The 23,577-nt window shown below is 56.2% G+C and overlaps 1 protein-coding gene and 1 long non-coding RNA gene across 3 annotated transcripts; one reads left to right on the top strand and one right to left on the bottom strand.

Annotated features, from left to right (window-relative positions):
• The first annotated feature begins 96 nt into the window (after positions 1 to 96).
• Positions 97 to 7,588, top strand: LOC308072762 (uncharacterized protein). Of its 2 annotated transcripts, none has more exons than XM_080410086.1 (2): positions 97 to 2,020; positions 3,655 to 7,588. In XM_080410086.1, the coding sequence occupies exon 2, from the start codon at positions 3,672 to 3,674 to the stop codon at positions 6,417 to 6,419; it is 2,748 nt and encodes a 915-aa protein (XP_080266212.1). In that variant the 5' UTR covers positions 97 to 2,020; positions 3,655 to 3,671; the 3' UTR covers positions 6,420 to 7,588. The 2 variants fall into 2 exon arrangements, with proteins under 2 accessions (XP_080266212.1, XP_080266211.1); XM_080410085.1 differs by having other exon boundaries at positions 3,581 to 7,588.
• Positions 7,589 to 8,779: 1,191 nt separating this feature from the next.
• LOC308072769 lies at positions 8,780 to 23,000 on the bottom strand. Its single transcript, XR_013931784.1, has 2 exons — positions 13,097 to 23,000; positions 8,780 to 13,055 (listed from the first exon to the last, which is right to left on the bottom strand). It is a non-coding gene; the product is annotated as an uncharacterized lncRNA (long non-coding RNA).
• Positions 23,001 to 23,577: the final 577 nt, after the last annotated feature.

The raw sequence follows: 23,577 nt of genomic DNA, 5'->3' as shown, positions 1-23,577 counted from the left end.
AACGCTGTTCCCCCACCTCTGGGGACATGGTGCATGCTGCTGTGGCCGGGTGGGACTCAGCTGGGGCCACGCGCGGTGGCATGGGTGCAGGTGCCCGTGGGTGGGAAGGTGCCACGCTCTGGCACGCTCACCTCTGCCCGTCATGGCTCTCCGGCCTCGGCTCCTGCTCGCTGCCCTGGGCTGCAGCCGGGCACTAACCCCCGGGGGTGCCCACGGGAGACGTGGGCGAGCGCTGCCCACCGCCCACCAGGGGCACGGGCTGCCTGACTGCGGGGTGGGCTCCCACCCCCACGGACAAGCTCGGGGACCCGTGGGGACGCGGGGCGCAAAGTCCCAGCGGCGCTGGCCGCCCGGGGGTGGCAGGCTGGGTGGGTGCTCCGCTGAGAGAGCAAGTGTGGATGCGTGTCCGTGGGTGCGTGTGCGTGGGTGTGCGCGGTGCGTGCCCGGCCCGCCCGCAGCGCCGTTCTCCCGGCCGTGCCGCGCCGGGGCGGTGCGGAGCGGAGCGGAGCGGAGCGGTGCGGGGCGGTGCTGCTGCACCATCTTGCGGCTGCTGGGACACGGCTCTCCTGGGCCCGGCCTGCGCCTGGCCACCCACCCTCTGAGCCAGCCTCCCCGGGAGCGGGGGGCTTTGCGCGGCGCTGCGCTGCTTTTGCTGCTGGGTTGTGAGTCTCTGCCAGCCCCTTCCCCGCTGCTGCCCCACCGGGGGCCGGGAGCAGCGTGGAGGCTCCGTGCCGTGTCCACCCCACCTGCCCTGGCGGTGGGCTGCGATCCCAGCCGTGCTCCGGAGTGCTGGCCCCATGCCCCCCGGTGGGCAGGTGCGCAATGCTGCACCCCAGACGCGGTCCTGCACAGCCACGCTGCCACCCCTGCCGCACAGGGGACCGCCACCGCGCCACTGCCACCTCGCAGGTGATGCTGGCTGGGCTATCTCCAAGCCTGGAGCAGGGATGTGGCGGCTGGCTGCGGCTCCCCAGATGGTGGCACAGCTGCTGCACCACAGCCTGGCGAGGCTGGTGTCACTCCCGCTGCGAGCTCTGTCCCCTCACACAGCCTGGCCCCGCCACCCTGTAGCCTGGCACCAAGTGGGGACCTGGACAAGTATGGCATTGACACTGGAGGGGGGTAGGCTGTTGAAAAGCTGAGGTAGTTCGAGTGTTTTTAGGTTGCCAGGGAAGGTATAACGAGGCCCAACAAGTACAAGCTGAGTCCTAATTAAGGCAGGTGAAAGCTGAAGAACTCTTCAAATGCAATTAGTGTGATTACCCATTGGGAAGCCATGGATGCCTTCTAATTTTAAGTCTTTGCAACAAGCAGGGTCTTTCTTCCCACAAGACACCCTGTGCTGGCCAGGAGCCCCGGGTGTCACCACGGGAGGCTCTTTGGCTTGTGCTGGGGTGGAGAGGAGCACAGCTCGCAGCCCCAGCCCTGCAGCAGGAGAGGTGTGGGGCTGAGCCCAGAGCCCGGCTGTCAGCATATCTGCCTGGGCACAGACGTTATCCCTGCTATAAGCTTAAACAAATGGCTTTAGAGCAGAACCTTTAGCTACATAAGTCAATTCCTGAGGAAGGAAACAGCTGGATTTTTTTAATAGGAAAAGCTTTAAATAGGAAAACTACTTTCTGTTGTGTTGGTGGGGGTGGTGCTTTTGAAGCTGGCAGAGATATGGGTCTGCAGAGACCATCAGCTACAAAACAGGCTGGCCTGGAGATCTTCACATTTCCCTGGATGTGACCAGTCAAGTGACACCAGCAGATAACACCAAGGGAGTACATGCCTGTGTCCTCTCCGAGGGGTTTCTGCAATGGCCTCCCATGCCGGGGGCACAGCTCTGCTGCCTGCTCCCCGCCTGCCCCTTATCTCCCCACGCAGACCTGTGCCCTGACCTTGTGTGAAACCAAGCCCTGTGCCTGAGCTGTGGATAAAGGGATGGCCAGGTGGTGGGACCCCTGTCTGGTGGCCTCACTCCTCGCACGGAACGGCTCGCTCTGGCAGCTGAACTAGTTCACAAGCTCTCGGCCAAGTAAGTGATACAAAACTCTTTTTTTGCTCTTAAAATGTGCTGGGAGGGGTGGCTCTGTGGGCTGTTGATCGTTTCCTTGCAGCAAAGAGCAGGAGAGGCTGCAGTGCTGTGAGCTGGGGCTGTTCCTCTGTGTCCCTGTGCTGTTGGAGGGTGGGACGAGAAAGGGACCACGCCGAGGTCCACTGCAGCCAGATGGGGTGAGGGAGTGATACAAAAAGAGCTTTGCAGTTCAAAAATGTTTATTTTCATCCCCACGCACTCAGTCCAGCCATTCCCACCTGTGCATTTAACCCATTGTGGTGCCTTTGTAGCTGAAGTGAGCAGGCACTTTTCCACCCGCACCCCTGGCTCCTGTACCCCAGTCTCCCTGAGGACAGGATGGACAGGGACCAGCAGCAGCTCCTCCTCTGGGGAACCCCACAGACAACTGGCACACACCTCACCACCCATCGGTTTCCCTTCAAACCCAGCAGCTTTTCACCTCCCGTATTTGCTGACCTCTCACCATTTTTCAAACACCCCCACCCCTTTTCATAGCACGTTTACCCTCCCAGCATAAGATTTTTTTTCGTGGTCAGCTTTAATGGACACCCAAGAAGGAACTCAAAGCCTTTTCCATGGCTCCCACCCAGGGCTGTGAATCACAAGCTGAAAGCTGTGTTTCCAGTACAATGCTCATGACCACTAAACCCCAGCTAATGTGTTAGCTGAGTGTTTCCAAACGACTCAATGGAAGTGGTGGGCTTTACGTGGCTACTGGTGGGTGTCCATCAGTGACTTCACTTCCTAACTGCAGGTCAGAGCCCTAAATGTTACGTATTAAAGAGTTCATCTGTGGGCATTTCATAGTGTTTTAATGAGCCTTGCTCTAAAGCTTGGTTGCTGCTCACAGGTTAACCATTTCTATCTGACAGAGCTGCATAACCAAGGCCAAAATATGATGCAATTAGCAAGAATCCCGAGAAGGAGATGCTTAGAAGCCGTGTTTTAAATGTCCCCCCCCTGAAATGAGGGAAGCACCAATGAAATAGCAAGTCCATCCAGCACAGTGTGGAAATTCTGAGTAAACAAGGTCATCTGGTCTTGGCTGGCTCCTGGGACCCTTGCTGATCCCTCATTAGCAAGCACAGGGCTGGCTGCTTCTGTTGTTGCATGAATGGGCTGTTGCCCTGCTGAGTAACTGGACTCGCTGGGGCAGTGCTAACGGGCAGCAGCACTTTGCCTTCTTCACCCAGACAGATGCTGAGCCTACAGTCCAAATGTGGGAGAAGGAGGGCCAGAGAACAGACCGTCCAGCCCTTGTCCCTCCTGGATGCCTCCCAGTGCTGAGCCGTGACCTGGCTCGCTCTCCCTTCCTCTCCATCCCTTGGTACCAATGACAGGGAACTCTTGTAAATGCCGTGTACATTGGCTGGTACAGTCTCTCCCTCATAAAATGAGTTATGATATGTGAATAGAAGAGTCCTGAGAGCTGAACAACAGCGTGGTGCCACAGTTCATGAGCTTTGGATAGAGATTTTTTTTGTTCTTCATAACTGATTTGTGAAAACTTTTTTTCAGGACAATGTACCAGCATTTCCTTTTCCTTTTCTTCCTCTCATTCCATCCCCATAAATGCCAAAATGAAATCCTAGGTGAAGATCCATATGAAATGCCCAAAGACTACCAGGAGGTCTACAGAGGGACAAAAAATGATGTCAAAGAGATCCCAAAGACTGCAAAATCCTTCATTTCTGAGATGATCTTTATGCAAACCAGCATCACTGCTATAAGGAAAGGTGCCTTCAGGTACATGCCCAACCTGATCAAGATTTTGTTTATTGGCAACAAGATCAAGACAGTGGAACCTGGAGCCTTTGATAATTTGGACAAACTGAGAGACTTGGACATCTCTGGTGCCTTGTTAGAAGAACTAGCTGTGGGTACTTTCCAACACCTCCCAAGCTTGCGGAGGCTGGAGCTGAGAGACAGCCACCTCAAATATATCCCCAAAGGCCTGTTTGATGGGCTGGAAAATTTGGAAGAGCTCTCCCTGCACATCAATGCAATCCCTTCTCTTCCTGAAGGTGTCTTTGATTCTCTTATCAATCTAACATTTTTGGACTTGGCTAGAAACAGGATCACGACTCTTCCTGGGGATGCCTTTAGCAAACTTTCACGGCTGCAAGTCCTCCGGCTGTATGAGAATGAGTTGCAGGACCTCCCAGAGGGGCTGCTAGATAGTCAGACAGGGCTGCTGGAGCTCAGCCTCCAGAGGAACAGGCTCAGGGCTCTGCCACCCATGCTCCTGAAGAGCCTGCCTCACCTAGAGAAACTCCTCTTGGACAACAACCTCATCAAGGTTCTCCCACCTCAGGGCTTTTTTGCTTTAAACAAATTAAAGCTGCTGACTCTGGGTTCAAACCACATTACAGAACTCCCCTGTGGCCTTTTTGACACCATGCCACACCTGCAGGAACTGGACTTGGGCAGGAACAGTTTGGCCACGCTTCCAGACAGCATCTTTGTCAACCTCACGTCTCTTGGCAAACTTATCTTGTCCCACAACCAGCTAACAGCCCTGCCAAGGGGAGCCTTCACGGGGCTCAGCAAGCTCACGGAACTCCAGCTGGACAGAAATCAGCTCTGTGCTCTGGATGATGAGGTCTTTTCTTCCCTCCCAAATCTGAAAACCCTCAACCTTCAGAAGAACCAACTGAAGAGTGTCCCTCGAGGGCTCCTGGACCCCCTGAAGAAGCTCAGCTCAGTGTATCTGAGTGGGAACCCATGGAAATGTGACTGCAACCTCTGCTACCTGCACAGCTGGATCCTGGGCAACAGTGAGAAGGTCAGATTGTCCACCCAGGTGTCATGCAAGAGTCCACCCCACCTGGCAGGGCAAGCGGTGATATCACTGAGTGATGACCAGTTAATTTGCCCAGCTACTCTGCCTCTTTCAGATTCTTTTACCCCATCTCTGCCATTCACCTCCACATCATCACAAGGAATGTCAACCTTGGTGTCACTTGGAGCCTTGCCCACTGCAGCACCAACCATACTGTCATTGGCAGCCTTTCCCATCATGGCACTACCAACTGTGCTGTCACCTGTGGCCACCTCTGCCACATTGCCACCCACCCCATCAGAGGCCTCCTTCACCACTCCATCACCAACCATGCCATCTAAGGCCTTTGTTACCACTCCATCATCATCTCTGCTGCCAAAGGCTTCTATCACCACTCCAACACCAACAAATGTGCCCAAGACCTCCATCACCACACCATCATCAATCATGCTGCCAAAGGCCTCCACCACTACCCCATCATCTGCTGTGCTGCCTGAGATCTCTGTCAACACCCCATCATCAACTATGCTGCTGAAGGCCTCTATCGCCACCCCATTATCAACAAATGTGCCCAACACTTCCGTCACCACACCCTCATCAGCTGTGTTGCTCAAGACCTCCATCACCACCCCATCATCAACTGCACTGCCCATGGCCTCCATCACAACTCCATCACCAGCTGTGCTGCCTAAGGTTTCCATCACCACGCCATCACCGACTGTGCTGCCAGAGACCTCCATCAACACCGGATCACCAACTGTGCTGCCAAAGGCCTCCATTGCCACTCCATCATCAACCATGCTGCCCAGGGTTTCCATCACCTCTCCATTGCCAGCTGTGGCACAGGAGGCCTTCAGCCTGTGTCTAACTCCAGCCATCACAAGCCTAGAGCCTCCTGGGGCCACCAGCCCAGAGCCTGCACTGTCCACTCTAGTTTCTGCCACCACACTGCTGCCAAGCAGCCCACTGGCAGCCACCACTAGACAAGTGTCTCCTGCTCTTCTGCTGCCCACGGAGAGGCCAGCCACCATCCCGTTGGGGACACCCAGCATCTCCCTTGTCTCAGCCCCCGCTACGGCACTCTGGCCACCTCCCAGGGCTGCTGTGCCAGGTGTGGTCCTGCTGACCTCACACTGCCCATCCCACCAAGCTCCTGCACCAGGCAGAGACCATGCCACCACGTGGGGCTCATCCATGGTTGGCACCCAGCCCACTCCCACTGCCCCCCGACATACTCCCACCCCTGCAGGCACCATCCGGATCCCAGCATCTCCTGCTCCCCCCACACCAGACCACAGCAGCCCCTGGCCAGCCTCCCCACCCCTGGTCCCCAGCCGGCATCACACCTGGGGCTTTGCCCTGCAGTCCAGCCCCCGGTACTGCTGGGCCTCCCTGGCCCTGAGCCTGGCCACGCTGGTGCTGCAGGTGGGCTGCACCCTGCTATGGGGGATGCTCGCCCTTCTCCTCCACCGAGCCACCTGCTGCCGGGGCCACCCTGTGCCACCGGTGAGGCTGCTGAGTCTCCAAGCCCTCGATGCCCCGGGACCTGCTGAACAACCCCGGGCGCCGCTTTGAGCTTTGCTGCTCCTGGGCAATGGCCGTCATCCTCCTTTGGAGCCTGGAGCCCTGCTGGGGTGCGTATCTCCTGGGGCGCGGACTGTCCCCAGGGGTGGGTGTCCCAGCACCCAGGCTGTTCGGGGCCGCCTCCCAGCTGGCGGCTGGAGGTGCTGCGATGGGGAGCCTGCGCGTGGTGTCACAGCCTGACGGGCCCTTCTGCCAAGCGACACTAGATGGCATCCCGACACAGGCAGTGGCTGCCACCGCCTGCCCAGGGCCAGCGGGAGCAGTGGCGCTGGAAGCACCGCACCGAAATGCTGGAGACCCCGCAGCCGGCCAGGTGGGACCTTGCTGGACCTCGGGCACGGCCAGCTCTTGCTGCAGGGTCTGGTCGGGGTCCCCGCCTGCACCTCCTCCCCATCCCGGGCAGGTACCCAACAGAGCGCCAGCAGTCCTTGGGGAAGGACATCCCAAGGCATCCTGTCCTGCGCCCAGGCTTCTTCCCTGTGTCACATTACGGGAGGTGTCAGTGCCTGTACGTCCATCATGACACTGACCTCATCGCCTCTCTTTCTCCATTTTCTTCTCACTGGTATTAAAGCCCCCCCTGCATCTCTGCTGTGCGCTGAAGGGCTGGCGAGAGGAGTACTTGCATCCCAGGGCTGTTCTTGCCGTGACCTGCTGCAGGGGATGCTTGTTGCTTGATGGACTGTGGCGTCCCCAACCAGCAAGCAACCATCAGGGTGCAAGACCAGGGTTGCACACCCTCTTGCAGACAGAGGCAGAGTGAGACAAGAGACATATTTTTCTTTCCCCTCTTGCATCTCATGTCCCTAAAAACCTCTTTGCGATGCCACCTGGCCTCTTTGGAAGTGTGATGTTTGGGCGTGGCTGGCCATGGTAGTTCTTGTGCCATAACCTCACCTGATGCTGAGCTCCAACTGCAGGCTGGGCACCAGCTCTTTGGAAGCTCAGGAGGAAGGGGCTAACTCTCCTGGTAACTGAAAGGCTGATGTGTTGACTTCATGTCTGCAGTCCTGGGCTATCGCCAGAGCCAGGAGAGTGCCAAACTTAAGCAAAAGTGGGCGTTTCTGCGCGTTTTCTACCATAGCAGAAAGTGCTGAAAGTTTCACTGGAAAGCTTTAGCCCAGAAGATTTCTGAGCTAATGAATGAGATTGTTCCTTGCTTTTGGTGTCTGGGTACTTTATTTTGCTCTGAGCTCAGCATTGACCTTGCCCTGTGCCAGGCAAGCTGCTCCCAAATTTAATGACCCTGGTTACTACAGTGTTGCAGGTGTCTGTCTTCAACTCACCGCCTTTGCCGACGGCACCTGCTCCGTGTCCTGCCCTGCTTTTGGGTGCCCTTCCCCAGGCATGGGGATAGGGACTGCCTGGCTTTGGGGGTGTCTCGGTGGGAAAACCCCTGAAAATCAACAGTCAGGACGTGCTGGGCAAAGAGCTGCGGGGAAGCGGCTTAGAAGCCTCCCGGCCGGAGAGCCCCAAGTGCCCCAGCTCCCCTGCCTGGTGCAAGACTAAGGGAGGGGGAAAGGGGCTTTGTGTTTGAGTGTGTGCCTGCAGCTATGCGTTAGGGACCTGGATATATGTCTTTGCTAAGAGCCTGTGCAGTGTTACTGGCTCTTCGGCTGCTCCTTGAAGTCCTGCTGACGGCTGTGAAATACGGGAGGCGAACGCGGGGCAGCACATCTGGGTGGGATGGAGCGAGCGGGGCCAAGGCTGGCACGGTGGGTAATGAGACACAGATGAGGGGGGAGGGAGTGTTTTTCCTGGCAGTCCAGATGGGCTCGACTTAATACTTGATTTAGAGGGTTCGAAATGGGGGCCTGGCTGCTGGGGAACAGACCCCGAGCATTTCCTGGGGCGGGGAGGGGGGGGATCTCCGCTGGCTTTTCAGATATTTAATGGCCCAGTGCAGTCTAAACAGGGAAGTACTTCGGGGTGAGATTAGCACAACATAATCACATCTTAAAAGGTCTTCAGAGACACAAGGCACGTCCGCTCTCATATTAATTACTCGTTATTAATAAAGCTGGGGTCAGGCTAGAGGTGTTCGCTCTGGACTGTGCTGCTTCCCCTTCTGCAGAGCGGTGGTGGATCTGAAAGCAGCACAAAGCCCCACAGCCTCCACCTGTGCCCGTCCCGCTCTGGAAACCAAACGGCCAACATTCCTAAAGCTGCCTTTAAAAATAATTTGCCCCATAATACCCCGAAAAGGCCACATCTTTCTAAGTGCCCAGAACACCTTTGAGTGCTGTAAAATAATAATAGCCAGGGTGTTCTCAGCACGGGAATTTCCTGCTATGATTGATTTCTAATTTGCAACGAAAATACAGCCGCTCGTGTTCCCAGAGCCAGGCTGGTGCAGCTGGCTCACAGGCAGGAGTCAGCTCTCTCGATCCCTGTGGGGCTGATCCCTGGAGGGCTACAGCTGTGCTGGGCTGGGAGGAATTAGCAGCTGTTCCTGTTTGCCCCGGCTCGCTCTGCTGTCCCCCCAGGAAGGAAGGGGCTGAGAGGTGGGTGGGATGCTGGGCGTCCTGGGGGTGATGTGCCTGGGCAGTCTGTGGGGAACATGCCTGGCTTTGCCGATTGCTGAGCAAGAGCAGCCAGAGAGCACCTGGGGATGGGGCAGGGCATGGGGGATCTGCACCGGGGAGACCAGTGCACAGGTTTGCTGCTTTGGAGCTTCACCTTGCCGCAACGCCAAGGAGAGACCTTCCTCCCAGAGGGGAGGTGCAGGTGTCCAGGGAACGCACAGCCCCCAGTACACCCTCCTCACTCTGCTGTGGGCAGCCTGGGCAGCCCTTTGCAGGACAGCCACTGTACCGAGTAGCACCTGATGATTTTTTTAATCCTTGGATTTCTCTGGTTTCTCTGAACTCAGGTAAGATTTTAGCATCCACAGCACCCTGCGGTGAGGAGTGCCCAGGATTGCCCATGCACCTAATGAGGCAGCATCTCCCTTTGCTCTCCCCCTGCTCACTCCTTACACAGGATGCTCTTGGTCTTGCATTGGAAAAAAAAGGTGAGTGTCCCTATGTGGCATCTCCAGGCTGCGTGTGACACCATAGATCTCTTCCCAATATGAGGTCCTCATAGTTAGCCTCAGGTGACAACCAGTTAGCAGCAGAGACAGGATACTATGCATGCATGTCCTTGAGTGGTGCTGGGACCAGGAGGGTCTCCAGGATGGCCTGTGAGTCCCACAGCTGCCACTGGCTCTCTTCCTGCCCTGTGCAGGTGAGCCATGGTTCCCATAGCCCTCTCACTGGTGCTGTGGTACTGACTTGTAACCCCTTTGCCCATCAGCCCCACCGGGAGCTCCCTGCACTGCAGGTGCAGTGGCCTGTCCCTGCCACCTGCCCCTGGTCCCCTGCCTGTCCCTGGGGTGCCCTGTGGGCAAGAATGGGGCTTGTGAGCAACAGCCCTCTCTTGTGGCTGGTGGGAAGGGGGACAACACCTGCATGGGGGGATTTGCACAATAACCTGGGTAGGGAGCAAACCTGGAGGACGAGTTCCACTGCTGGCTCACTGCTGGGAACCTGCCCCAGCCCACGGCTGTGCTGTTGTGGATTCCTCCCTGGGCACCTGCCTCGTGTGCTGGCCCCAAACACGTGCCATTGCTGTGCCAGGAGCAGCGTGGTGCTGACCGCTGGTGTGGGTTGAGCCCCCGTGTCTCTCAGGACTGCCTGCCCCAGCAGGCTGAGGGGCTGGGGGCTGGCTGCTCCATGCGCTGCGGGCAGGGCGAGAAGGGGCTGGCTGGCATTGTGTCCCTAGGAGCAAGGAGGTGCTGGCAGTGCTGCCTGGACAGGTGGGATGGGCAACATGGGACCTGCAGGGTGAGCAGCTGAGCTGGGGCAGCTCCCTGGCAGAGGCACCTGTGTCTCCTGGGATTAGCCAAAGGACTGGCTGGGCCAGCATGTCTGGCACCCGCTGGGCTCAGCGGAGGTGATGGTGGCTGGCAGTCATTGCTCAGTGTTGCTGCTGTGCTCCCTCTATGCTGGTGGTGGTTTTGAACACCAGCACCGCTCCTCCATGTGTTCTCTGCACAGTCTGTCTGTCCCTCCCCATCCTTCACCCACAGCATCCACGTCAGGTTGTGCCTTACCAAGAAGCCCTGTGAGATGCATGGGGCAGGACCTGAACTGGGACATTCATTCATCTGCTTCGGCCTTGGCATCTCCCAGTCCTCCTGCAAAAGGGCTGCAGCCACATCTCACCAGGGCAGGGGCCCAGCCTCCCCCAGGGCAGCTGGGGCAGCGGAGGACACCCAGGCATCGGTGTTGAGGTTCAAGGGGGCACAGGGCTGGCACCCCCAGCGTCCCCTTCCTTGGTCTGCCTGCATCACGCCTTGTGCTGCCCATGCTTTTACCCAGGATTTGGGCAGGGCATGAGCGCAAGGGCAAGGAAAACCAGCCGGTGCCTCCTCCCCTGGGCAGCAGGAGAGCTCGGAGGGGCGGAAGCTGCCTGTTTGTTTAAGGTGCAAACAAGTGCTGTTAATCTGCTGCCTGTTTGTATTTCTTTAGAGCCCCCAGGCACAGGGGGGTGAGCGGAGATGGGGTCTCCCCTTTGTGCGGGGCCAGGGTCAGGCTATTGGAAGTGGAGGTGAGAAAACACAGAGGGGCAGCTGGAACCTGCTTTGGGAGGGAAAGATTTTTTTCAGCTATTTATGATAATTAGTGGGAAACGTTCCTCAAGCGTTTCAGATGATTCTGTAATGAAGTTGGGCAGAATGTTCACGCTTTGTTCCCCTGGAACCATTAAAAATCCCCCTTCTTTGGCTGCCTTAATGCAATGCTGAAAAGGCACAATGGCATAAAAGTGGCTCTGGGCAGGGCGGCACGCCTCCTGCCCCACCAGATAGAGCCCTTCAGAGCCCAGATTTTCTGGGTTATAAACCTCAGTGCCTGCAATGTTCATGCAAAGGCTGCTGCAGGTCCTGCACCCGGGGCTCCGTCACATCCCTGATGCCAGCCAGTGCACGTGAGTGCCAGCCGGGCAGCACCACCGATGGCGGCATGCTTGTGGGGAGCAACAGCTGACACAAACACACCGGAGTGGGGAAGGGCAGGCACAGCGAGGAACGCCATCGCTCCGCTTTTATAGAAAAGCCGCTTTGGCCCAAGGTTGTGCTGGGAGTTTGCTGGGGTGAAATGCTGTGCTGGAAGGGGACGGATCCCTCTGCAGGGGGAAATGGGGAGCTCAGCCCCAAGGAAAGATCTTTTGAGACAGCGCTGTTCTGGGCCAGATCCTGCCCTGCCTGCCAGGGTCCCCCAGGCACCTGCACAGAGCAAGGCATGCGAAATCCAGCCATGACCCTTTGGGTGGATCACTATCGGGCTGCAAGAGCTGGCTTATTCTCCTCTTGCTTTTAGCAGTGGAAGGATTCTCCAGAATAATAAGTAATGAAAAAAAAACCCCACCTACCTGATCTCAGGCATTTATCAGCACTATTTCCCCAAGGGTGATGTGTAAAGCTAATGGCAGCTCTCCTGTTAAAGCCATGATAAAAAAGGGGAAAACGGCAAGAGCTTTCAGTGTACTGGTAGTGGCGACTAAATGTGACACTTCTCGGTGTCCCCATCAACATTCCCATCCGTTCCCTGTCTGATGAGCTCAGTGTCCCAGGCTGGGACATAGGGCTGCAGCTGGCAGCAGGGAGCTGCTCCCCTCCTGCTCCACCTTCGGCTGGGTGAGGGTGGCTGGGGACAGGCACCTGGTGCAGGCGCCCAGCAACAGTGCAACCCTGCAGTGCTGTGACTGCTGGCCAGGCACCTTCCTGCCTGTCCACGGCTGGTGTTATTTAGATGGCGAGCACTAATGGGGATCACGTCACCCTTAATGCCCACCAGCTGCCCCATGACTGGAGCTGATGTGCCCCACTAAGGCATAAATTCATCAGGGGAGGAGAGGTTAAGGGCTGGGAGCACAGCTCTCCAGAAGCTGCTCCATCTCTCCACCTTGCCTGCTCCTGCTGTAAATAAGGAATCATCTCAGACCCTTCTCTCAGTGGGGGAGAATTTGCCAATGGGATGTTGGAGCTTTTCTTGGTGGTGGGATAAAGGTACCTGTCGCCTCCACCTGTCCCTGCCACTGGCTCACGCTGGGAGTCCGGCTGGGAAGCTCCGTGATGGCTGTGGGGCTGGTGACTCCGGACAGTGTGGGAACAGGCTGGGAGGGCTCCTGGGAGGAGCGGGAGGGCTTTCCTTTTCCCAGAGATAATGCATGGCCTGGACATGCAGTCACCAGCAGCAGGGTGACACAATGAGCCCAGCCGTGAATAAGCTGGAGCCCTTTCCTCCAGCTTCTGTTACGGCAGGTCCTGAAGCGCCACCTGAATTATGATGCCTTTGCCAGTCCCTCTGTCTGTCCCAGCAAACATTTTTTGGTAAAATTAGATACACAGTAAATCTTCTCTGGGAGCTGGGGCAGAGGTATTTGAACATCTGCTGGCACTGGGATGGAGTATTTGGCTGATGTATGTCTGCAGGCAAGGGTGATGGGTCCTGGGCAAGGTGTGGTGCATTTGGTCACGGAGATCGGGACATCAGTGTTAGGGTGCTGCCTGCATCATGCTTTAAGCCTCTACACCGAGCCAAATTGCTGTTTTTGCAAAGTTCACCATGGGAAACCAGCTATCTCAATGTGTAAAGGTGATGATAAAGGTGAGCTTTGTGGACCATGGCAAGCCCACGGCTTCCCAAGCAGCACGCAAGAGACACAGCCTGTCTGCTGGACCAGGCAGCTTTGGCATCACCCCCATCCCCGCCGGCACACCTTCACCCCTTCACTCTGCTTCCCCACCAGGTCCAGCGATTGCTTTCCAACAAATTATTTCCATAAGCTCTAGGCAGTGGCCAAACACAAAACCTCAGGTATGGAGTGATGGCGTGCTCCTGACCTTTCCCACCACCGGACAAACAGAGCCAGCAGCACGAGGCAGGCGCACAAAGGCACTGCGCCGGCCAGAGCGCTGACCCCGCCGTGCCACAGATACCTGCTGCTCCACCACAATGGCCCCGCGGCCCCGGACGGCCTGCCGGGGCGATGAAAAAGGACCCGAGATAATAATGAGCCTGACTACCACTGCTCTCTTCAGAGAACCGAGTCAACTCCTTGGGAAGAAAGGAAAAAAAAAAAAAAAAAAAGAAGGAGGAAAAAAAAAAGAAAGAAAAACCCCTCTTGGATAATAAAGAAGTAACAAATAAAGACTGAAAGCCTATAGAAGGCGTCTTAACCCAGCAAAGAAAAAAAATGTCAACATCTGTGGAGCTGTCTGCAAAAACAGACCGAACCCCTAATGAATACCCTCTAGAAAAGGCATTCACTCGAGGAAAGGCAAAAGGCTACATTTTTCTATGGAGGTATAAAGATTTTGATGAATCTGCCCTTTCCCTTTCCAGTGCAGTTGAACCAAGCGCTAATGTTCATCTTCAGCTGTATTAAAGGGTGCGGAGGGGGGTGGAGGGGGGAAGAGTCTTGATCTGAAAGCTTATGAGGAGGGTGGATTTAGGGAGCCTGGATAGATGTCTGAGCACTAAAGCAAGGAAGAAAAGCAACAGGCATTAGAGAAAATACTGTTTAACAAGAGTTTCTTTAGTCAGCCCATTTGAGCAGAGATTGGTGTGCCATAAATGTAATCCTCTTAGTGCTGACTTAAACGTGTTTGTACAAAACAGGGAAATATAATATGAATGTAATAGTCACGTTTGCTAAAATGCTTAATAAAAAGACAAAAGTCCTTTATTTTGATCTTCAGCTCTGGTGCGGGCTCGGGGCACAGCAGATGTTTTCTCAGAAGTCTGCTTGAAAAAAAAGAAAGAAATTCAGAATATGGCTGTGTCCTGGCCGGCTGTGCCGTGCAGCACCGCCGCATCTGCACCGAGCTCATTGCTGGCGATGCCAGCCCTCGCCTGCCGAGCCCCCGGGCTCCCCAGCGTGCGAGGCGAGCCTCTGTTGGTTTGAACATATAAACACTTGAAGAGGAGCCGTCAGTAAACAAGATGTGTTTCAGGTGGGGAGGCATGGGCAATTTTCTTTGCTGTCCCCAGGGGATCTGCTGGGGGAACAGCATTAAGGCACAGTCCCCCAGCTGGAAAGGTGGCAGCTCCTCCCGAGCTGGGCAGAGTTTAAGTCCTGGGCTGTCAGATTCAGATCCAGACAGAGCTGTTGTGGAGAGACCATAGCAGTCATCCCTGGGTGCATCCTACCTTGTGCTATGGACACAGCAGGAAAACTGATGAGTAGAGCTGCTGTAATCACCATCCCAACATCTATGCTAACCACAGATGAATTTTGTAGACACAAGTGAAATTTTTCAGGCTTTTTAGGTTTTTTAATTTTATTTTTGTTCTTTATTTTTATTTTCCTTCCTATAGAATAATCTTGGGAAAATGCTAAATTGAAATGGCAGTGTTCGGTTTTCTAAATTTTCAGTTAGTGTTGATGGTGTACAACTGTACTGGCTAATGCTAAATAAATTAGATGTTTGTCTTGGGCATTGTTGGTACTTCACATTGTGAAATACCAGCAATATGGGCAGAAGATAATGGTGATAAAATCAGGACACTTTTCCAGATCTAATACTCAAACATTGCTATTTCACAGTAAATGTCAGACCTTCCTTCTGACCTGAGACAAAGAGCAGTGCTGCAGGGTTGGACGGCTCTCACTGTGGGGCAGAAAAGGGCATCTCCGTAACTGCCCTCAGGCCAGCATGACCAGGGGAGCCTGGTGGGCACACTGTGCTCCTCTCAGCTCCCACGCTGCACCAGGGAGATGCTGATAGGACTAAAATAACGTATTTTCCTCTGTGTTTCTCAAACAGATATAATTTTGCCCTAGTAAGGCCACGGTTGCCCCTTGGACCAGCCTGGATGGGTGCTGGTGGCTGGTGATTGGAAACCCACATGACTTGTGTCCAAGCTTGGGTCAAAGCCAGGTGTCTGTGCTGCAGGTTTGGGTGCCTGGTCATGCCAGAGTGACCGTATGATGCCACCTTTGGGAGATGGAGGGGTGGCATGGGCACAGGGCTTCTTGCTCTCTGCTGTGGCAAATGTCAGTGTGAACTAGGTAAAACTTATTTCCTGAAGAAAATTTCCATTCTAATAGGAAAAGAAATGCCCCAGTGGTTTTGGAAGCACATCAGATGTTTTCTGGTATGGCTCACAATGTGTACAGCGAACGCAAGGCATTTTCTGTGGAGAGCAGATATTTTCCACGGTAACAACATATTTTGTTTTTAAAAAAAAATAATCATCTGGTCTCCCAATTAAGAAGAAAGGAAAAAAAAAAAAAAGCTTTGAAATTGGATATTTTCTAACTGCCAGGGTCCTTGCTCGAGTGCTGCAGCAGTGGGCAGGGATGGAGCAGCTCCTCCAGCTGCCAAGGGGTGAAGGGGAGCCCGGGGAGGTGAGCTGGGCTGGTACCCGTGCCTGGGTCCTGTTAGCAGGTATGTGTGAAGGCATTGATGCCATGTGGTTCAGATCCGCAGCATCACTCAGCTTCTCTCTGTCACTTGTCACCAACTGGGGAGGATGACAGGTCCTGTGTTTCCCACCAGGCACCTGCTTGGGAAGGTCCGCCAGGGCCACTGAGGCGGGTGGCAGCTCCAAGGAGAACCCGGGGCATCTGGAGCCAGGCTGGTGGGGACAGGCCTGTAACACAGTTCATCCAGATCTGTGCAGCCAGACGGTGATGACTGATAAGCTCTGGTGCTGATCTTGGACAACCAGTGTTGGTTTGGGTGTGAAATGGTGAAAAAACCCCTTAAAACAGTCAACTTGCTGCCTGCAAAGAATGGATGTATTTTAGGTAGTGGGAAAAAAGGAAATGGGTTAATTATTTGGGTTCACCATCACTTCTTTTGAAGGCTGCTTCCTTGGCTAAGGGAAAATTAAGCACAGGAGATTTTTCAGCAGGGCAGGGATGGTCTTGGTGCTCGGGGGTGCTTGCTTGGGCAGCAGTGCCCTTGTTCTGTGCTGGGCAGTGAACCCCATGCGTCACGTCTTGCCAGGTGCTGCGGGAGGCATGGCAAGTGCTGGAGCAAGGCAGAGTGAAGGGCATCAGAACAGAGCCGAGGAGCCGGCACATACTTGCTGTCTCCCTGTCAACCCTCACACCCCGGCTCTGAACTTTCCAGGTGGTGCGCAGGGTGTGCAGCCCCATGTCAGGGAGCCAGGGGGCTGAGCATTGGCGGAGCTGGAACTGGGGCAGATAAATGCAAAGGGCTGAAGGACACAGCAGCCCTGTGGGTAGCAGTAGCATCTCCTTGGTGCCTCCTCCTGCTTTCTCCCCTGTCTGCTTTGTTTCTCTTTCTGTTATCCCATCCCACTGGTGACAACAGAGCCTCCAAACCCCTATGTATCCTTCCGGCACACCTGGTTCCCAAGCCTCGTGTGCGAAAGGCACATTTCTTCACCAGCAATGTCATTACTGTAATGGGAACAACGCAGTTTACAACCCAATAAACCCTGCGTCCTTCTGTGCAGGCTCCTCTTACGTGATGCTAATGCTTACAAGATGTGCAACGCTGCGGGACAGCCCCGGTAACCAACGCCCCGGCAAATGCTCATGTTCTACATTGCTCTGTGGCCACAGCCTTTGCTAATTAATCCCAGGGATGAGCCTCCTGCTATCGGCAGCCCCGCGGCTGCCGGGCGCTGGTGCCCACCACGGCTCCCACTCCTGGCTCTGTGGAGGAGCGCAAGCCTCTCTCCCACCTGTGACGAGTGACCCCTGCTGCAGCCCACCCTCGGTCCCCGCTTTCCTCCACAGCTTGGGGCTGTTTATAGCCCGGTGCTGGCTGCGGCTCGGCGGGATGCCCGGGCGCTGGGGGAAGCACAGCATTGTGTCGCAGCGGCGTTGTGATCACACACTGCAGCTAACGTGATTTACATCCCATATTCGACCTCTGGCGACTTCAAAGCTTGGGCGCAAGGGGGATTAAGCAGAGGGGCTGGGGCCAGGGGACCTGGGGAGGGGGCGGCTCACCTTTGAGCTCCCGTCATCCCCTCCCCACCGGACCCGGGATAATCATCTCCCTTTGTGCTGCTGGGGAAAGCCAGGGTGCAAACACAGGGACCTTGTCAATATTGGTTTTTGAGAAGACTTTTTTCTATTCTCCCATGTCTGGAGTTTTTGTACCCAAATCCCCCTGGGGCTGCCCAGTCTTCCCCTGGGAAATTGGGATCCCAGGGGTCCCTGATAACACCAGCCATTGACTGAAATTTCACACCCACCTGTTTGCACACAAGATTTAATTTGGTTGATTCTTCATGCCCTTTTCCTGCTTAATCGTCAACCTATTGACCTTAATATTAAAAGGGGCTAAGGGTGAGGGAGAGAGAGACTACATTTCTGTAAGGGAACAAAAGCTTCCAGAGAATAGAGTAGGCACAGCCAGCTCTGAGCTAATGAGTCCCTGCCGCACACAGGAGCAGAAAACCCTGTGCGCTGCCCTCGGCTGGTGCAGCACTCTCCTCTGTGAATGGGGCATGTTTCGCTGCCTGTGCCTTTCCTCCCTGCCCTTTACAGGACTCACAAGTTTAAGGCCAGAAGGGATGGATGACCACCCAGGCTGAGCCTGGGCACCTACCAGCCTGCTGTGTTTTGCTTTTGCACCCACACTTGTGCAGGGTGCACATACCTGGCTGAAACGCCTCCTGGTTGATGGAAGATGCCAGGATGCAGGGAACTTTGCTCCAGTGATGCAGCAGCAGCAGCAGGCAGAGGTCAGGAGCATCTCGCACACCTGCACAGCAAACGCCAGTCTGTGCCATGCCGTGGTGCTGTGGTGTGGCTCTTACGTGCACATCAGAGCAGCATCCATGCGGCAGCATGAGGCCGAGCCCAGGCCAGTGCCACTGCCTACACCCAGGGGCAATGCTGAGCCCTGCCGTGACCTGGTCAGCATGCCCTGGGAGCTGGGGCTGAGCCAGTGGTCCGACTGCGCATCGTCTGCCTGGCACAAGGCAGCCCATGTGGAATAGCTGTGAGCTAAACAGTGCGCCAGCAAGCTCAGCCCAAGGGCTGGCACCTGTGGGAGCTGCACTGAGGCATGCGTCTGCCATCGTGCAGCGGCCGGGCAGCCTCCCTGCTCTCAGGGACCTGGTGGCTCTCACACTTGCTCTGCCTCTGAGCACAGGCAGGGAAAGGGCAGGAGAAAAGGCTTTCAGTGTCCTCCAAGTGGACGTGGGGGAAACACAGCCTTTAACTGGCCTGGTAGAAGGGAGGATGGGACTGTCCATCCGCACTGTTTGACTGGCAGGGTGCACAGAAACCCATAGGGCAGGGCTTGTGCTAATCTGCCGTCAGCCCCGCAGTGTGAGGGGCTGTGGGGGCAGCAGAAGGGCTGGGTGTGACGGCAGGGGCAGGGCATAGCCCCGTGTGTGGAGCGTGCTCACCCGCAGGGACCCGCATGTGGCTGCTCCTGGACAGGGGCATGTGTCCAGCCCTGGGCTGAGACCCCAAGCAGCAGCTTTGGCTGTGGGGGTACTGGCCAGCCCAGACCCTGGAGGGCTCCAGCCACCTTCCCTGCATCAACCTGTTTCACAGTGTAGAGTTTTTGGCGGTTTCTGCACTTGCAGATGCATTCAGCCTGCTGGAAAACAAAAAAGGAAAAGGAGGTCTATTTTTTTTCCCTGCTCTGCCTTAGCTGACGTGAAACCCAAGCTGTGTGGGAGCCTGCGAGCGTGTGTGGCTGTGCTCACACGTGTGTGCGGCGAGCCATCTGTGTCCTGCGCCCTGGCTGGGGCCATGCTGGGGGGGGCGCGGGTGCGGGTGCATGTGTGCCTTTCCCCAGGGGGACTGTTTTGGTCTGCAGAGTGCAGTTGTGTTTATTTAATATCTGACGTCCCTTCTGTCTTCAGCGCTGACATTAATTGCCAGACCATGAGCAATGGAGCCCAGCTGTTCCCTGGCGGTGGCCTCCCTTCCTTCGCCAGCACTATGCGGGTGATAAAAAATCCAATGGGGAGTTGTGTTTGGGTCGCCGCTGCTGCAGGACCGTTAGCATGCAGGGGGCTGGCAGGTCAGTTCCCGCAGCTGGGGATGCCCACGCACGGGCAGCTCCTGCCCCAGCCCCTCTGTGCCAGGAGCTGGGCACGGGCAGAGTGGACGTCAGGGAGCAGGGGCCGTGCAAAATGCTGGAGGTGAAACCCACCAGCAGACGGGCTGCTCTCCAGGACGTCCCCAAGCGCCTCCCTGCCCGGACTGTGGCAAAAGGCTCTCACAGGCTGTGCCCAGCTGCCGTGCTGCTGGCACACTCACTTGCCAACCAGAGATTAACACTGCAGCCTATCATTTCATAAATATCCTTACTCGCAAAACAAGAGGCTGTTTTACAGCAGACATGGCCTTATCGGGGAGCTGCAGTGCCTCTGGGGCCCCCGACACATCTAGACAAGCACCCCTGCGTGACCCTGCAGCTGCGCAGGGCCTCTGGGTGCCCCTGCGATTTGTCCTTTAGAGACGGGGCAGGATCAGTGAAATACTGCTGATGGATTTGTGAGGGCTGAAGTGGCTGGGCTGGGCAGAGGAAGGCAGCGTCCCCTCTCTGTCCTCTGCCGTCAGTAGGGACATACCACTGAGGAAGATGCTCAGGTGTTTTGTGGGGAGGAAGCCAAATTTCTGACTTTGCCAGGGGCTTAGTATGCACCCACCACTAATCATTAGCCATTATTCTTTAATTGGGAATGAATTATTAGAACAAATGGCACTGGAGACAAATGCCATGGTGTTATTTTTAGAAATTATGTCTGTCATGGTGGCATCACTTCCTAAAGGGACGTGCATGAGAGGGAGTGTAACCAGCAAACCAGCCTGACCAGCAAATAACCCCTTGCACGGTTTCCATATTGCCTTTTTAAACAGGAAGGGAACATGATACAAACGCTATGCGAATTATGATCTGAAAAGTTTTCCTGGCAGGTTGTCACATGAGTTGTTAGTGTCATTCTTTGACATGCACACTCAAAGCCTTTCTGTACCACTGATTTAACCCTCTCGCCCCCTGCGAGGGCTGCCAGGCAGAGCTTTTCTTCCCCACTTCTCAGGTTAGCCTTATTCTCAGGTACACCCAAGATGCAATTTCACACCAGTGTCTGAGCCAGGGCTCCCCAGTTGCCACATTTTGGGTGCAGCTTGAGAGGTTGGTGAGCGGGGTCAGGCAGGGAGACATGATGCCCACTGCAGCTGCCCTCTTGCCCCAGGGCTGCCAGGCTGGGAAGTGGCTTAATAACCCCTCCTGTGCACCACCTCCTCTCCCCTGGGGCATCCTCACCCCTAAAAGCACCCCCATCCAAGGCGGGGAGCGCATGGGGGCCCTGCTCAACCTGGCAGGGCTGCGCGTGCGGGCGGGGGTCCCTGCCCACGCGTGTGCTCATCTCCTTCTGGGCTGCCTTGGCCTCAGCTTCTCGTAGAGCCCAGCTGCGCTCTGGCCGGGGAACATCCGCTGTGGAAACCTGGGAGGAGCTGACAATCCCCAAAGATTGGCTGCACACCCGGCCAAGCAAGAGCTGCTGGCTCCCGGCCTAATTCATTGCAAATGTGCTTCCATGTGGTTCCAATCTGGAGCCCCCACTCCCCCCGCGCTGCCCCCCAGGGGCTCGGCAGGGGCCAGGAGCAGCCGAGCGGGGCAGAGCCGGGAGCAGCCCCGACACTGGCCCAGGCACGCGGCAGCTGCCTGGCTCCCCGACCCCCAAGATGTGTCCCCCGGCCGGTCCTCTCCTGGAGGGTACAGGGAACCTCCAGCCCTGCAAGGGGTGAGACCGGCTCACGGCAAATTCCTGCTGGGGACATGATGCCCAGAAAGGTTGCCGCTGGCCCGTGCCCCGTGGAGGGGCTAACTTCACTGCTTTGGCGCCTCGCCCAGCCCCAGGCATCATCTTCCCATATGGGGGTTTGATTTACATCTGCCACTGGGTGATTCGCAGGGGCGGCACTGGGCTGGCAGCCAGCAGCGGCCAGCAGCCTTGTTTAGCCTTCGCTTCGCCCTCCCCAGCTGTCGGCTGGGGCCGCGGCTGCCTCCTCCCCACCCTCGGGTGCAGGTGGGCTCCCGGCGCGCAGCACCCTCCCTGCCAGCTCCTGCCAGTTTGGCAGGGTGTGGGGCAGGCGGGAGTCCCTGCTCGCCGCATGCTGTGTGCGAAGGCCTGCGGGGGCTGCTGGCAGCGCTCCATCGCTGCCTCTGTACCATCCTGCCTGCAGGGCTCTGCTCTGCTGTGACCACTGCCCGGGCAGTGCTGGTGACACTGCGTCACCCCCTCACTTGCTGGCTCCAGCAGAGAGGTCCCCAGGCAGTGCCAGGCTTCTGAGCCCACCTGCCCCTGCAGTTCCTTGCTGGACTTTGCTTCTCCCCCAGAAGCATCTCCCCCAGAAGCAAGGCAGCTCTCTCAGCCCCCCAGGACCAGCACTGTGGGACTCAGGACCAAAGGGCTCCCTGCCTACACCCTGGCACACAGTCCCAGCACCAGCACTTCCAGGCAGTTAGTTCTTCCCTTTGTCCCATGCACACACCTGGGTTTTATGTCTTAAACTAGGGCAAACACCATATATTCATTTCAAAGCTTCTACCTGAGGGTCTTCCCCCACCTTTTGGGGTCTTTGCCTACATCCTGCAATGCCCCTTCGGTGCCGCCAAGCAGCTTTAAGCTCAATTTAAAATGAGTCCAGACTCAAAACACCTTCTCCCTCTCAGCTCATGCGTCTGGAAGGAGATTGCATCAAAACATCAAAATAATCTATAACAAATTGCCCTATTATGCAAAGTTGCAAAGCCTCTCCTCTCCTGTGTTTATAGCCGGATTAAAAATGCCTGGCACAAGGTTAACCCTCAGAGCATCAAAATGAAATGGCATAAACCAAGTTCAGTTCTTCTCAGGTTTCAGGAGGAGCAGGGTGAACCGTGCGGGGGAGTGAGCGGGGCCAGGGCCAGCACCTGCAATAACATCTTTGGTGTCACTGCAGGAGCGGAAAAGGAAATGAGCAGTCAAGGAGCTGGGAGCAGCACGGTGGCAGCCGGGTGGGCTGGTCGCTGCCCTGCCACCCCTCACTGAATCCAGAGCCCCCATGGTGGGCAGTGCTGTGCCACCAGCACCCCAGGGTGGCTGTACTGTGGCTGTTGGCAGCGTGATCCCCCAGGCAGCCTGCAGTGCCTCTAGCGTGGGGAAAAGTGACCTGGACATGTGGCTGCCGTGGTGGAGAAGGGGAGATGGGGTCCCTCCATCACCCTTTGCCTCCAGCCATTGGGCTGGGTCCAGACACTGAGAAGGGAAAAATCTCCCCAGCGAGTGCGTGTGGATCCTGGGGAATAAGTGGCTGAGCTGAAACGCAGAAGCAGCGATGGCAGCTGAGGGAGCTGTGGGAGGACACACCTGCAGGCATCGCCCCATTGCCACACGCCACCACTGCAGGGAGGTGCTGGAATAAGTCTGGCCAGACCCTGCAGAGCATGGGCTGCACAGGAAGCCCTGACCCCACAAGCCTGGGCCCCCTCCCTCCATAAAAAGCGAAGCTAACCCCTTTGTGGGAGCTCAGAGCTGCTGTCAGCCTTGCAGGAGCTGTGTCGATGTCTGTGTTGGGGCGGCGAGGGGAGAGCCGACGGCTGGATGCCCTGGGAGCTGTGCAGCCCTCACCATGCCGCGCTGCAGCCCCAGTGCAGCCAGGCGTTGTGCTTGGCCTTTTAAGACCAGAAAGGTTTTTGAAAGCTCTGGTACATGGAGGAGAGAGTACAGCAGGGTAATTAAAGTGTAAGAGCGAGGCTGGGTTTGCCTTTAATGGCTTGCAGCTGCAAATATTTTTCTGTCTTCTTGAGCCCACTTGTAAGCTGTCTGGCTGTATTTCTCATCCTGGCCAATTAGATTCCCATGTGTGCTGCAGGAGTGAAAATATAGAAAGTGAATAATCCTCCAATTCTGCTCCTCGGTGCAGAGGCCTTTGAACCTCTGGCTGCTGTGGCTCCCTTCCACCCCAGCCCCATCGCTGCCTGGGCCAGCCTCCTCCGTGCCTCCCCCCAGGTCCCCTCTTTGCAGCTGAACTTCACCTCTAGCATATCTGCCTGGGCATCACCATGATTCATCTTCAAGCCTTTCTGATCAAAGCTGGGGGATGTTGTTCCCCCCCCCCCCCCTTTTTTACCGAGTTTTACAGCCATTTTCCCTTTTGG

The sequence above is a fragment of the Falco punctatus genome (assembly GCF_963210335.1).
Source record: "Falco punctatus genome assembly, chromosome: 13".
NCBI classification, from domain to species: domain Eukaryota; kingdom Metazoa; phylum Chordata; class Aves; order Falconiformes; family Falconidae; genus Falco; species Falco punctatus.
Note: the sequence above shows the minus strand (reverse complement) of the source record. Positions and strands in the feature narration are given on the sequence as shown.

Bases quoted from the DNA above. Each gene is read 5' to 3' on its own strand.
- LOC308072762 (XM_080410085.1), top strand. From the start codon at position 3,585: ATGTACCAGCATTTCCTTTTCCTTTTCTTCCTCTCATTCCATCCCCAT.